The sequence below is a fragment of the Cottoperca gobio genome, chromosome 9, assembly GCF_900634415.1.
Source record: "Cottoperca gobio chromosome 9, fCotGob3.1, whole genome shotgun sequence".
Classification (NCBI taxonomy): Eukaryota; Metazoa; Chordata; class Actinopteri; order Perciformes; family Bovichtidae; genus Cottoperca; species Cottoperca gobio.
Window position 1 is genome coordinate 10,019,332 of NC_041363.1, and position 14,997 is coordinate 10,034,328.

The following is a 14,997-nucleotide window of genomic DNA, read 5'->3' on the forward strand; positions in this document are numbered from 1 at the left end:
CCTCTAGTGGCTGCTGTACGTCACCTATACTGCTTTAACAAATGAATCATGATACTGTTTTATTGATTATTTATTTGACAATACAATACAGACATATACATACAAGAACAATTATTTAACCGCCTAGTCAGAGATGGGAAATTCCTCCAGCGTCATGGCAATGTTTCGAAGTTTGGGATCATCCAACCAGTTGACTTTACAGGCCAAGAGGATGCCCTGAGGAGAAACATTTCCAATATTAATACAACAGCTGCAAATGTCATTGTAGGCATTAGCCATTTTTAAACATTGTACCAACAGATAATCAGTACAATTCATTTACCCTGAGGACGTTCTGTGTCATGACGGTCATCGTTTTGTATTTTTCCAAGTTCGCCTGGCCTTTCTCCAACGCAGCTTTGTACTTCTCTGTATCTGGGAGCTCTTTCTTTGACATCAAGTCTTCCATCGCTTTCATTTTCTCATGTGTGAGCCGCTTCATCTCTACACATACATACACACACACACACACACACACACACACACACACACACACACACAAAATAGTCAACAAAGTGGACCGTGGAAAAAGGTAAATCAAAATCTAAATAGTATTTTTTTGTTGTAACCCATGTAACGTACCAAGCCTCTTCTTCTGTATTTCTGTGATTTCAGCTTGAAGATCTCTCGACTCCTGTTAACGCAACATCATTTTTTACAGAACACTATTGATGTATAGAATCGAACTTTCAATAAAGAAAAAAAACCTCACAGATCAGCCTCTGTTGAATTTACTTCAGTGTATTTTTTTTCAGTTCAATGAGTCTAGCATCAAAACCTTAAGTCCCCTGCTCTACTCCCAGAATGCATCCTGTCTTGAATAAGGTCATAAAGAGGAGCATTCATAACTCTTCACAGCTATAGGCTGTGTCTCAATTCAGGGGCTGCAGCCTTCGGAGGCTGCTTTTGTAGACCGATTACGTCACAGCGGCCGCGACAGGGGTGTCCCATCGGCAACTCCTTCAAATGCAGCCGACAATTTGGCCTTCTTTTGCCGGATTTGGAGGATACATCTAATGTATCCTTCACGGCCTCAGGTACTCCAAGATTCATTGCGCGCCCAGAGAAGTTTTTTTCTGACGAAAAATGGCGCCCTTCGACCCAGCAGTAACGGCAAATGGATGCATGGACTTGTTGACAAATTAAATGTAAATTAATTGAAATAAATAATATATATAATGATGAATATATTGTGTATTTAATTTACGGATTTATTTTGTACATACGATTTATTAATTTGGAAAAGGGATTATTTAATTTAGAAAACTACCTATGAATGGAAATGAATGATCGAACAAAGAAAATGATTGAATGATTATTATAAAACAATATAACATTTACAGTATATACAGATAAAGTTTGCTGCTGGACTTGGATGGGATGCCACAATAAAGCCCCTGGTGTCTCCTGATGCATCATCTGGGGGGTCTCCAGATGCTAAAGTAAGCCGCCAACTGCGCTTGATAACTTCTGAGAGTTGCTGTGGCACCCAAGGAAGAGGGTGAGTTAACCTGTTACACATAAATCTCTTATACATTTTAAAAGCAATTTTCCTATCATAACTATATTTCTATTATAATTCACACATCTGTGGCAGTTAACTTGCAAGGATGCATAAACTGTCCGCTGTAGGAGTCAATTTGTTCTCTCAAATCTGAACAATAATTGTAAACAAAGTGATATTACAAGCTCATCAATAGTATGACATGCTGGACTAACAGTAACCATTTCCAGTGCCTTTTTAAAGAATTATTCATTTATATTTAATATTTAATATTAATATTAATTATACACCCTATACCTATTGGACCACCACACATAATGATCTGGCTTGTAGAAACAAGCAGCCTTCAATGCGTCTAATTTGGCCCTCACAGACAACAGCAAAACAACATAAAGCACAAACACAGAACTATTTCATCTAACGTCAAAGCACAGCTCTAAAACAATTGTGTATATATACAGTTGTTTTAAACACAGTAATATCATCACAGACCAACACTAAATATATACACAATGATGGGGCTGCTTACCTGCTGAAGTAGTTTTATTTGTGAACAAAGAGCCATGCAGCGATCACTCACAGCTTTCAGGGCACTGAGAAACATAAAGGTTAAGACACAACCATTAAAATAATCAAAAATAAATGTATATCAGTTGTTTCAAAATGTTGTAAATTGACTTACACTGCCTCTGAATTATTCTGTTTCAGTTTTTCTCCGATAGCGTGCCACATCTGCATTCTGAAAGACACCAGTTAAATCAATGATTTATCAAAGTTAATTAAAGTTTACTACTTATTTATTATACTTCTACATATATGTATAGTGGGGAAAAAAATACTTGTTACAAAGGATAAGGCGTCGGTTTACCTGTGTAGTGTCAATGTGCTGTTAAAATTATTCGTCTTGACTCTTTCCAGCTCATTGACATAACCTGACCTGCAACATTTAATAAAAAGTATATGTTAACCATATACATTTTGAAATCAACTCTAATCTTACATTTGGTTTAAATTCTAGATCAACACTAAGCGGTTAATTTCAAATACTCACAAGTCTCTCTCAGCTTCAGATGTGCTGCATGATCGCTTACTTTTTCCTGTTACAGGAAACTATATTAATGCTTTGTTTGTGCACTTAATGAAAATTCAATATGATGGGAAAAAACACACATTGTCATTTACCTGCTTGGAGCTGTACTGCAATCTCAAAGCACTGGTTGGACATCTGTTGTTTTATTCTGAAAACAGTAATTTCAGAATAAAAGATTCTAGTTTTATGACAACAGGTAATGTTCTTTCATGGGTGCATGGTGCAAGTGGATGTTTAAACACTGGTGTTGGGGTGTGATTCATCAAAAACAAAACAGCACTCGGTCATCGTAAACTGAATAATGATAGAAGTGTTCAAACAGATGTGGAGAGAGAACCTCAGCATGTCTGCAGGTGAGGTATCTTTCTGTGCAGTGGAGCAGTCAGGAGCAGGAGTCAGTGCCACAGCCTCCACCATGTGGTTGAGGTTCCCCACGTTGTCAGATGGGTCCATCACAAAAACAGTGAAGGTGCCTGGAGGGACAAGTCAACTCAGATATGTCAGATCACCAGGGTTTGATCCAACGAGCTTAACCAATGTAGTATTGTTAACCAAACGAATGAATTACTACCTCTGTGTTGCTGCATTTGCTAATGTATTAAACTAATATCCAAGCAAAAAAGAATCCAGAAATGTATTCTCATAAACTCTTTCTATTGCAACATCATTTATAATAATAGATATGCTACAAATTCAGGAGTCAAAATCAACTAAACTGCTGAACATTAACGAACAAGGGTGGGTTAAAATCTCTTACCTTGTTTAATTGAGGTTAACGTTGCCGGTAAATTAAAATTAAACGTTATTCTGACGACATAAACCTCCTCCTCTCTGACAGTTACACTTTCTAGTTACTGTTTAGTAAAATGTTGACAATAACTTTACAAATGCTTTCCGCGCATGTCACATACGAAGCATAGGTCGACCAAAAAATAGCACACGAGTCAATTGTTGAACTGTGTTATTAACGCCGTTATATAAATCGGTCACTTGTTTTGTTTACGTCTGTTTTCAGATGGAAATCCCGCCAGGAAGTGACGTCACATCTATGTTCCTAACAAATATAGCAGCGCCCCCTGTAGGCCGGGAGCAAGAAGTGCAGATTCGTTGACGTAGAAAACTCAAAGACAATTATTACCTAACCTAAATAGATTAAGATTAGATGAGTAATTTTTTTACGAGGTTTACTGTGTCCAAATGTAGATTAATAAGTAATGTATATTCGTGTCTTTTGTTTGGTAGACGGTTTATATGTAAATGTATTTGTAGTTTATGTTGTGAATTGATTTTCTGCAATATCAGCATCTGCATTGTCTAGTCTAATATTCTGAAATAACAGCATTAACTTCTTCAATATTATTGTATTGACTATAATTATATGTACACAAATAAAGTATTATTTTTATCTTTATCTTATTAAGTTTTTTGGTGGAAAAAAACATATCAGACACAAAGTATTATTTAACACAGTATTTGTATATATGTCTTTAAATGTCTTCGAGTCTCGGACTGGCGGATTTTTTTCATTTCACTAAATTAAAAACTATGACGGAATAGGCTATGTTGAGTTTATACTCTCATCAGTTTACATGTGAGAATTATTTAGGCGAAAACCCTACAATTAAAATAAAATAGCGACAGTCGTAACTGCGGTTGCGACCCTGCTCAAGGTTCACTGCAGTGTTTGGTTTAATATGATTTCCGCAATCTCGTGAGATTACTGTGCATTTCAGTGACTGGAAGATTACGCAGGGCTGTTTCTGACGGGTGCACAGCGATTTTGTCGACCATGGAGAGCAAAAAGAGAAGGGTATGAGTCGGTCTTGCGAAGCCTGTTCTGTGCACGTCGGCCGATAAATCTGTCTGTATGAATTTTTAGCATTGTCTTTCACTACTGTCCATAACCTGAACGTTTTATTTAGACAGCATTCCGAAGATTTCTGATCAATGGAAATAGTCACCATTAAATCCATACAACATGAATGCAGTAGCCTAAAAAGTTAACAGGCAGCACTGTAAGCACCATGACAGCCGTGAGCAGTGTGTGGTCTTCTCCATTATAATAGACCTGTTCAATAAATAATATATATAATTTAAATGATAATTATAGACTAGATGATGTTAGCTGTGGATATTTATCAGACTTTTACTGCACTGTGATACTTTGATTGATACTGTGATTTTATTTGGGCTAAATTGATTTTAGCATAATTATGTAACAGAAGGAAGAGACATGGTTTACTCATTTTAAGTGATGTTGTCTGTCCAGTGTGTGCATGGACATTTCAGTAAAAAAAAACAAAGATATTACTGATTATGTGTTAGATGATGAATTCAGCTCAACATTGTAAAAAAATATAATCAGGAAGCCGGTAAAACCTAATTTCAAGTGAGTGTAGTGTACTTGGCATGTCATAACTGAGTGTATTAATTGATCACTGTGTATTAATATACCTGTATGTGTGTGTGTGTGTGTGTGTGTGTGTGTGTGTGTGTGTGTGTGTGTGTGTGTGTGTGTGTGTGTGCGTGCACTCAGGGTATCTTGGAGCGACTAAATGCTGGGGAGGTGGTTGTAGGAGACGGAGGTTATGTACTGCAGCTAGAACGACGTGGCTATGTGAAGGCTGGACACTGGACACCTGAGGCTGCTGTGGAACATCCTGAAGCAGGTACCCAGTGGTGGACGAAGTACTCAGATATTTAAAAGTAGTAATACCACAGTGTAATACTCTGTTACAAGTAAAATCCTGCATTCAAATTGTTTACTTAAGTAAAAGTATTAGCATCAGTATACTTAAAGTACAAAAAGTAAAAGTACTCACTCTGCAAGTGGCCCATTTAAGAATAATATATATTATAAAATTGGATTATAATTATTGATTATGTGCTATACATACTGCGGAGTCGCCTGGGAATTTCACCAAGGGATTAATACAGTTTATCTTAACCTACAATAATACATGATTAATTATTTGTTGTTATATTTTGTATTTGCATTTAAATGTGAATCTTCAAAGTAACTAAAGTAATGAAATAAAGGAAGGGGAGTAAAGTAAAATCTCTGCCACTGAATTGTAGTGGAGTAGATGTATAAAGTAGCAGGAAATGGAAATACTCAGGTAACATACCTCTAGATTGTGCTTGAGTAAATGTACTTAGTTATTGTCCACATAACCATTTATTAATATGAAATGAGTGGACTCTTATAAAGCACATTGTTTTATTTGCATACAATGTCTTTGTGTTTTCCATTAAAGCCTCTTTCTATGTCTCTTGTCAGTGCGGCAGCTGCACAGGGAGTTCCTGAGAGCAGGAGCCAATGTGATTCAGACTTTTACCTTCTACTGCAGTGAGGACAAACTGGACATCAGTGGCAATGTCACCAACATTACCGTCAGTGAACAAAAAAACTAATAACATCCTCATCTTCCCTACCCCACTTTAACCGGTGAAAATTATTCTCACATCAGTCTGGTATCACAATTTGCTCTTGTCTGATGCAGGGGGCCCAGATCAATGAGGCAGCCTGTGACCTGGCCAGGGAGGTAGCCAATGAGGGTGACGCGTTGGTCGCTGGATGTGTGTCTAAGACTCCCTGTTATGTGAAGAGTCACAGTGAGCCTGAGGTCAAGGCCATTTATAAGAAGCAGATGGATGACTTCCTCAGGAAGGACATTGATTTCTTTATAGTGGAGGTATGAGCAGCACCCAAGAGGAATAACTGTACAACAGATGGTAATGTGCATAAATTCATTTTTTGTTGTTTAATGATTCAATGCACATCCCTCCTGCAGTTTGTTGATCATGTGGAGGAGGCGGTGTGGGCGGTGGAGGTGCTGAAGACCAGCGGTAAACCAGTGGGTGCAACACTCTGCATCTCGCCTCACGGAGACATGCGCGGTGTCCCACCTGGAGAGTGTGCTGTCAGGCTGGTCAAAGCAGGTACACTGACCTTCTGTGATGAGGCACTTCAAGTTGACAAGTCAGACCTGTTACAGCTGCACAATCTGAATATGTTTTATGTCGTATGTGTTCACGTGCAGGAGCTGACATTGTTGGAATAAATTGCCACTTGGACCCTCTGACGTGCGTTCGTACAGTGAAGTTGATGAAAGCGGGATTAGAGAAAGCTGGTCTCAAAGCCCATCTCATGATCCAGCCGCTGGGCTTTCACACACCTGAGTGCAACCTCGGTGGATACACCAGCCTGCCTGAGTACCCCTTCGGTGAGCATTTGTATATATTTCTTTTACATTATTGTTATTCCAGTACATTAATCTAATCTATGTGTTTGTTTTTGCACTAAACAGCAAACTACAAAATGCAGATGGTACAAAAAAGTAGTAACACTATAAAGAGATCACAATATTAAACACACAATATGTAACTCAATCAAAACATTAACAAAATAAGGAGTTTGGTGGCGTCGTGGAGTAGCGTGGGATCATGGGAGTTGTTGTCTTCACCACCATTGCTGTCATTGTTGTCAGCTTCTCCTGGTTAGTATTCCTTCAAAAATAGTGAAGACCACTGTCTTAAACTATGAATACATAGTTTAGGACAGTGGTTTTCACTATTTTTTACGTGAGAGCCACACTGATTGGACAAAGTCAATAGGAGAGCCACTTTTACCACAAAGTATGAAAAGCTACATCCAGTCATAAAAAGCACGTCTGTTTATTAATCTGTCATCCCACCCAGAACATACAATATGCAATGCAGCCAACCAATGCATTCAATAAAAGCAGGACTAGTTTAATACTGGGATGATGTTGTCAAACTCTGCAAACAATATTTCTGCTGAAGCCAAAAAGCAGTTTCACAATGTTTGAGTCTGAGAAGGTTTTTTTGCCTGAGCCAAAATCCATGCGATCTGAAAAGATGCCTCAGATAATCGTTCAGCTGTATTAGTTGTGCTGTGTATGAGCCTTTGTAGTCCAGAAATAGAAGAAGAGAGCTGCTCTATTTCTTTTTTACTAATTTCTCTTCCAGGTGCGTAAATTTCGTTGAATTTTGGATGCGTCGTTTGGAAATGCGGCTCCAAATGACTTCTCTTGAAACCAGAGCGGGTTTGTTTGCACATTAAGCACGAAGGGTTCAACTCATGGAGATAAATACAAGTTCCTCTGTCCACTTGTCTTGAAATTCTCTTTGCTCGTCTTGTATGGCTCGTACCTTTCTTTTTTAACGGGAGCAGCTGTTGTCTGTCTACAAACCACATCTCCAGCATCTTCCGCTCGACTCCACTGTGGTTTGATGCTCCAAAGACAAATCTTAATTTTCCTCATTTGTCACGCTTTGTTTCTGTTCACCTGGTGTGCAAGTATTTAATAAGAAATCGACCCATTGTACGTCTGTAGAAACACACGCTAACTAGCATGTAATGATGAAACGAGTAGACCGGAGCCAAGCTAACGCGAGTATGAAGTGCCAGGTTGGTCGTAGTATCCTCCAATTTAAATGTTAAAATTTAGCGATATATAAATAATTTTTTAGGAAATTTCCATATTCATAAGCATGCTTATGTTAACATATTTTTAATGAGCTTAAGTTTATTTATTTATATACTAGCCCACCATGTATCTACCCGTCCAAGAGCACATTCGCCATTGTAGTGCTGATAGACCGCCAAAACTGGCAACTCCGCAGTGAGTCAGTGTCCGCTGAGCAAGTTTAAATATCTTGTTTCTAGTCTATATTTGCATCTTTTATCAATTATTATTATCTATTATTTGTATTATGTGTAGGCTAATAGAGCAGACATATATCTGTATTGACTCCATAATCATATCTATCACCCCTTTATTTAGTCTACTGCCACGCGAGCCACCAATTAAAGCTTGGCGAGCCGCAGGAGGCTCGCGAGCCGCGCAATGAGTAACACTGGTTTAGGAGGTTTTTAACACACTAAAACAGATTAACCGGGTGATTCAAACCGGTACAAATACAGAATAAAGCGGTTTCCCATTAAAAATCGGTTTCTACCAGGGTATTTGGGGCCAAAGGACGTCTCGGATGGGCTGCGAGCTAAGCTGCCACTCACATATATATATTTAAAAGCGAACAAGTTCTAAAAACTGTATCTTCAAAATGTGGTTTAATACTGAGGCTGGGAGAGTTGCTCCGGTGAGCAACACAGCAGACTTTAGAAACCTGTATATGTGTGAGTTTTGATCATCCTTTGCATGAATAAACTCGGCTCCTTCTTGCAAGAATATAGATTAAACCCTTTTATTTGATTTGAATTGAATCCTGACTTCGTGGTGTTATTAGGAATATCTTTCTAACAACAACTCAACAAAATATATAACATAGGTTTTTTACACATTTTAATGCGGTTAAAAAGTTACATATTACACCTTTAAATATGTACTTAATGGTCCTGCTTAATAACCCATACACGTGTGAAGGAAAATCTAATGTGAGCAGAGTAACTGAGTAACCAAAGAAGCAGCTGGAGACCTCTATAATAGAACTTTAATTAAAGTATAAGCATGTAAGGTATGTGAGTATAGAGCTAATGTATTGCTACCTTATTGAGCTCCCCATATATGCAGTTTGGATAGAGCATCGATATAACAAAAATGCCCTGACTTAAATATTTGACTCTCCTCTCAGCACTGGAGACCAGGGCAATGACCCGCTGGGACATGCATAAATACGCCAGAGAGGCTTACAATGCTGGAATTCGCTACATTGGTGGCTGCTGTGGATTTGAGCCCTACCACATCAGAGCTATAGCAGAAGAGATGGCCACAGAGAGAGGATTCCTCCCACCAGCTTCAGAGAAGCACGGACTCTGGGGAGCTGCTCTGGAGATGCACACTAAGCCCTGGGTCAGAGCCAGGTAACACTGAGCAGAAACAAAGCTACTGCATTACAATGAATCTACTACAAATACATTAAACAGAATGAAAACAGCATTATGTGATGGTGGCAGAGTGACAGTTGTAACAAAAGAGGAATTAGGAAAGTGAATACTCTGCAAAAGTGATGGTTTACAAATAACTAATCTGCCAAAATGTGTCTTAGGTCTCGTCGAGAGTACTGGGAAAACCTTTTGCCTGCTTCTGGACGTCCCAAATGCCCTTCCATGGGCACACCAGGCGATGATTATGAAAAACAGCTGGAATCTAACATACCAACATAATCTATTGTACACCATACTGCTGTATTCTTTATATTTCTGATCTGATTATCCACTTTTTTCATATCAAGAATGGCAATAAAGGATCTGATCAACCATCTCTTTGTGTACAGAGATCTGTGAGATGCTTTGTACTGTTTCAGACGGCCCCTCTCATTACTTCACTGTATTAGTTGGCACTCTGTTCGCTCGGCCATATTACACATACAATACCTTGTGTTCGGTCATCAGTGAATCAGCGGCTTCCTTTCTTCTTTCTGTACCTGAATGCACTATCCATAAACTTAATAACCAGTTATACATATATTGTACACAGTTGGCTTTTTACTAATTATTAATCTTATAATCTTAAAAATATTCATGTGCAAAGAAATATTCACATACTAAATACAAAAAGGAATATCTCTTGTTCAATCATTTATAGTAAAAGAAAATTATATATACTACTATAGGCTATTTGATATTCTATAAGCATATAGATATTAGGTCTATAGGTAAGTGGCCCAACTTGCCTTGTAAAATGAAATGCATTAGCCAAATATGATACATATATGCACCTTTTCTGGAGCAAAACATCTCTTTATCTAAAGGATTTCTAACACCACAGTAGAACTACAGACACTGTTGATAAAAAGGCTTTGATGCTTTATCTGTCGTTGATTTAATGTGTATATCCCTGATCTAATTGTTACGAGTATACACTATTTACAACCTTAACCCCACAGTCTTTTTTCCTACACATTGATATGTATCTTTTTTTTTATGCCATTGCATTTGCTGATATTCCTCCTGTTGTGTTCGGCTCAAATCTGACCGATTTACTACTTTCATCAATCATAAATATTGTGTTTTACATTTTATTGCTTATGATATTCTCCACAGTAGGCCTTTGAACATATACAATTGCTGATCACCACTTTCATTGAATTTTGAGTGGTTTAGTCAACTTTGTTACATCTATGGTGTATCCACTAGATCACATACACAAACGCACACACACACACACACACACACACACACACACACACACACACACACACACACACACACACACACACACACACACACACACACACACACACACACACACACTATTCTTGTTGATGTTCTGCTGTTCTGTGAATTTGGTCTATGTTTTGATTAAAAAATGTTCTTTTACAATAAATGTTAATTACATTACAAAAATACAAAAAAACATTTTTTAATGGATTTTTGTGTTGATGTAAGAGCTGTTAAAACAGACCGGTCAAATTTGTCCGGAAACACCAAAGTAAGGGGGGAGAAACGAACACAATAGGAGGGTTAAATAAGGTGCGAGGGAACGGTAACAGGAATGGCAGAAAGGGTTAGGGGAGCGGGGCATGCGGATTGCTTTCATAGAAAAGGGGACGTGCCGCTGTCTGTTTATATGACACTGCCTCTGACAGCAACAGCAGCCCTCAACTCTCACTGTGCAAGTCAACTTGTTTAGCGTGTCTATCCTCTTGGTGATCCCTGTGCAGTCCTGATTCATCTCAAACGAGCTTTGGTTTTGCCATTTATTTCAAGGATTGCAAGCCGGGACATTGCCACGATGGAAAACAAGAGGAGGGTAAGTAAAAGAAACATACAAAGTAATCTCCAGGTTTAACACGCAGTGAAGTTAGTGAAACTGGTTACTATCTTCTAGTAGGTAGGTGCAGTCTTGTCGCTCAAAATACCTGAGAAAATTACATGTTTCATAAGAGCACTTTTCTAAAATGCTAAATGTTAATGCTGCGTGTGTGTGCGTGTGTGTGTGTGTGTGTGTGTGTGTGTGTGTGTGTGTACATTCAGGGTATTTTGGAGCGACTAAATGCTGGGGAGGTGGTTGTACGAGATGGAGGTTATGTGATGCAGCTCGAGCGACGTGGATATGTGAAGGCTGGACACTGGACACCTGAGGCTGCTGTGGAACATCCTGAAGCAGGTATGAACCCCGCCCAAAACAAAAATTAACCAGTTAGGGGCCCCAGGGGGAAAAAGCAGCCCCACAGACTTTTGTGGCCCCTGCATATCCTGGTTGGTAATCCAGCCATGCCCCTGGCCCATTTTATTAAAATGGAAGGAGTCTCTGTCTGTATGTTTATAGTGTATGTCCTTCGAGTTTCTCAATACTCTTAATAATAATAATACATTATGTCTCTTGTCAGTGCGGCAGCTGCACAGGGAGTTCCTGAGAGCAGGAGCCAATGTGATTCAGACTTTTACCTTCTACTGCAGTGAGGACAAACTGGACATCAGTGGCAATGTCACCAACATTGCCGTCAGTACAAAACCTTACCAATCAAACAACATTATTCTGTTTACATGATGAAAATGATCAATCTGATAGTCCAATTTGCTCTTGTCTGATGCAGGGGGCCCAGATCAATAAGGCAGCCTGTGGCCTGGCCAGGGAGGTAGCCAATGAGGGTGATGCGTTGGTCGCTGGGGGTGTTTCCCAAACTCCCTGTTATGTGAAGAGTCACAGTGAGCCTGAGGTCAAGGCCATCTTTAAGAAACAGATGGATGACTTCCTCAGGAAGGACATTGATTTCTTTATAGTGGAGGTATGAGGAATAATTGTTTAGTTATTACCGAGGGGAATAGATGTGTACAACGTAAAATACTTTCAGGGTTTTTCTTTTATATTGCTTCTTTTTTTAAGCTAAGCTTTATTGATTGTCATATCTGTCATATCTGTCTGCAGTACTTTGAGCATGTGGAGGAGGCGGTGTGGGCGGTGGAGGTGCTGAAGACCAGCGGTAAACCAGTGGGTGCAACACTCTGCATCTCGCCTCACGGAGACATGCACGGAGTCCCACCTGGAGAGTGTGCTGTCAGGCTGGTCAAAGCAGGTACACTGACCTTCTGTGATGAGGCACTTCAAGTTGACAAGTCTGACCTGTTACAGCTGCACAATCTGAATATGTTTTATGTCGTATGTGTTCACGTGCAGGAGCTGACATTGTTGGAATAAATTGCCACTTGGACCCTCTGACGTGCGTTCGTACAGTGAAGTTGATGAAAGCTGGGATTAGAGAAGGCTGGTCTCAAAGCCCATCTCATGATCCAGCCGCTGGGCTTTCACACACCTGAGTGCAACCTCGGTGGATACGTCTCGCTACCTGAGTTCCCTTTTGGTCAGCATTTTCTTTTGTGTAGGATGAAAATAAAATGTTGTGCTACATTTTTAGACTTCCGATACATGCAGTTTGAAGAGAGCCTTGATATAACCAAATTAATAAAATATTTGACTCTCCTCTCAGCACTGGAGACCAGGGCAATGACCCGCTGGGACATGCATAAATACGCCAGAGAGGCTTACAATGCTGGAATTCGCTACATTGGTGGCTGCTGTGGATTTGAGCCCTACCACATCAGAGCTATAGCAGAAGAGATGGCCACTGAGAGAGGATTCCTCCCACCAGCTTCAGAGAAGCACGGACTCTGGGGAGCTGCTCTGGAGATGCACACTAAGCCCTGGGTCAGAGCCAGGTAACACTGAGCAGAACAGTTGCTGCTCTTTTCTAATTAGACACAATGCTGAAAAAACACAGCAAACAGTTGTATAAGGTGACATCAAAAAAGATTTTATTTAACAGAGAAGATACAATAAGAGGGGAAAATGTGTGTTTCTGCTCTGCAGAAGTGTTGATCTACAACCAACTAAATTACCATAATTTGATTTGTTTTAGGTTTTGTCGGGAGTACTGGGAAAACCTTTTGCCTGCTTCTGGACGTCCCAAATGCCCTTCCATGGGCACACCAGCTGATGAATAGGGGGAATGATCATCAACAGCTGGAATCAAACATCAAAAGCAATCACCTGTCTCTACTGTGCAATATTCTGTATTGTAGAATTCGACTCTGCTGTATTCCATAAGTCTGTTTAGATTTTAACATTTATCTCTAAAGTTTATATCAAATTTCACATAAAAAACAAACATTGTCATTTTAATCACATTTATTATTTTTAAAACATCTTCACAAGTCCGTCATATTTGTTGTTAGATTGCTGAAAATGTGCCGCTAAGTGTTTTAGCTTAAAGAAACTCTAATAACGTTTTTTAAAGAATTTTAAAGAAAATTAAAAAATTGTTAAAAAGTAATGGTGCTGTTTCTGTTTGTCTTCAAATCACTGAATGCAAGACAATACAATTTGAGCATATATGAAGGCATGGGGCAAAGTCTCCTCTCTTTTTCTATGCCTCTCTAACACATGGTTTACACGCGTTACTCATTATCAGCCTGCAATGTTATATAACACTGAATTAGGGCAAATGTCAGGTTAAGTGAGGAGACAGTTACCTGACTTGTATCCTTATTCAGCCATAGTAACTTAATGAAAGTAACACAGTTTATTTATTGTACTCCTTCCTCACTCTCATACCACCACCCTGTGAGGACCACTTGATGGTGTTGAGCTGTTAATACATTTGCAAATTACGTATTGATTTGAAAAAAGAAACAAACGCTGTTAAATGCACACATAACTTTTGTTGTGTTGCCTGAAGATTTAATGTTGATAAAGTTTAGTTTAGTTTAGTTTTGCCCTGAAGTCATAAATAATATAGGTCCCACCGAGATTTGAACTCGGATCGCTGGATTCAGAGTCCAGAGTGCTAACCATTACACCATGGCACCACATATCTGACGGTCATGGCAAAACCGATCTCACCACTTCAGCCAGAGCTTGTATTTTGTATTTCCAGATAAATAGTACGGCCGTAAAAGTATGGCTGAGTTAGAAGTTCTCTGTTAACTAATTTATGCTATTTTATACTAAACATTTTCTTGGATTGTTATATTATTTGGTCAAACATGAGTAACATAAATTGTCACAGTATGCTAATTAATGTATTTCGATCATTGGCTATTTATTGGGAAGCATTAATTTTGCCGTTGTACTTACATTATTTTATTGACTGTTTACCACTAAATTAAAATCACAAGGTTCCACCGAGATTTGAACTCGGATCGCTGGATTCAAAGTCCAAAGTGCTAACCATTACACCATGGAACCACAGTATAGAACAGTGTGTTTTTAATATCCAATTCTCAACTCAATTACATGATAAGATGAATTCTGTCCTTGATTATAAACATTTTCATGAGTTTATTACACTACGAGTCTTTTTACTGTAAAAATGCAAACACATAGCATTGGGGATAATCAAATGTGTATCTAACTTTGTTGGAACCAGACTGTACAAA

General features: G+C 38.9%; 2 protein-coding genes, 2 non-coding genes and 1 pseudogene across 4 annotated transcripts; 2 read left to right on the top strand and 3 right to left on the bottom strand.

The window, feature by feature from the left end:
- Positions 1-54: 54 nt before the first annotated feature.
- cenph (centromere protein H) lies at positions 55-3,671 on the bottom strand. Its single transcript, XM_029439373.1, has 10 exons — positions 3,391-3,671; positions 2,971-3,106; positions 2,726-2,781; positions 2,595-2,640; positions 2,412-2,480; positions 2,226-2,282; positions 2,073-2,136; positions 622-673; positions 323-483; positions 55-216 (listed from the first exon to the last, which is right to left on the bottom strand). Exons 2-10 carry the CDS (start codon positions 3,084-3,086, stop codon positions 124-126), a joined length of 714 nt encoding a protein of 237 aa, XP_029295233.1. The 5' UTR covers positions 3,087-3,106; positions 3,391-3,671; the 3' UTR covers positions 55-123.
- A 590-nt stretch (positions 3,672-4,261) lies between these two features.
- On the top strand, positions 4,262-10,193 carry LOC115013368 (betaine--homocysteine S-methyltransferase 1-like). Its single transcript, XM_029439606.1, has 8 exons — positions 4,262-4,443; positions 5,170-5,302; positions 5,914-6,026; positions 6,137-6,328; positions 6,428-6,575; positions 6,677-6,859; positions 9,252-9,480; positions 9,666-10,193. The coding sequence occupies exons 1-8, from the start codon at positions 4,423-4,425 to the stop codon at positions 9,781-9,783; spliced, it is 1,137 nt and encodes a 378-aa protein (XP_029295466.1). The 5' UTR covers positions 4,262-4,422; the 3' UTR covers positions 9,784-10,193.
- Positions 10,194-11,212: 1,019 nt separating this feature from the next.
- On the top strand, positions 11,213-13,877 carry LOC115013369 (betaine--homocysteine S-methyltransferase 1-like; annotated as a pseudogene).
- Positions 13,878-14,355: 478 nt separating this feature from the next.
- Positions 14,356-14,427, bottom strand: trnaq-cug (transfer RNA glutamine (anticodon CUG)). Its single transcript has one exon. It is a non-coding gene; the product is annotated as a tRNA-Gln (tRNA).
- Positions 14,428-14,734: 307 nt separating this feature from the next.
- Positions 14,735-14,806, bottom strand: trnaq-uug (transfer RNA glutamine (anticodon UUG)). The gene has a single exon. It is a non-coding gene; the product is annotated as a tRNA-Gln (tRNA).
- Between the last annotated feature and the right edge of the window lie 191 nt (positions 14,807-14,997).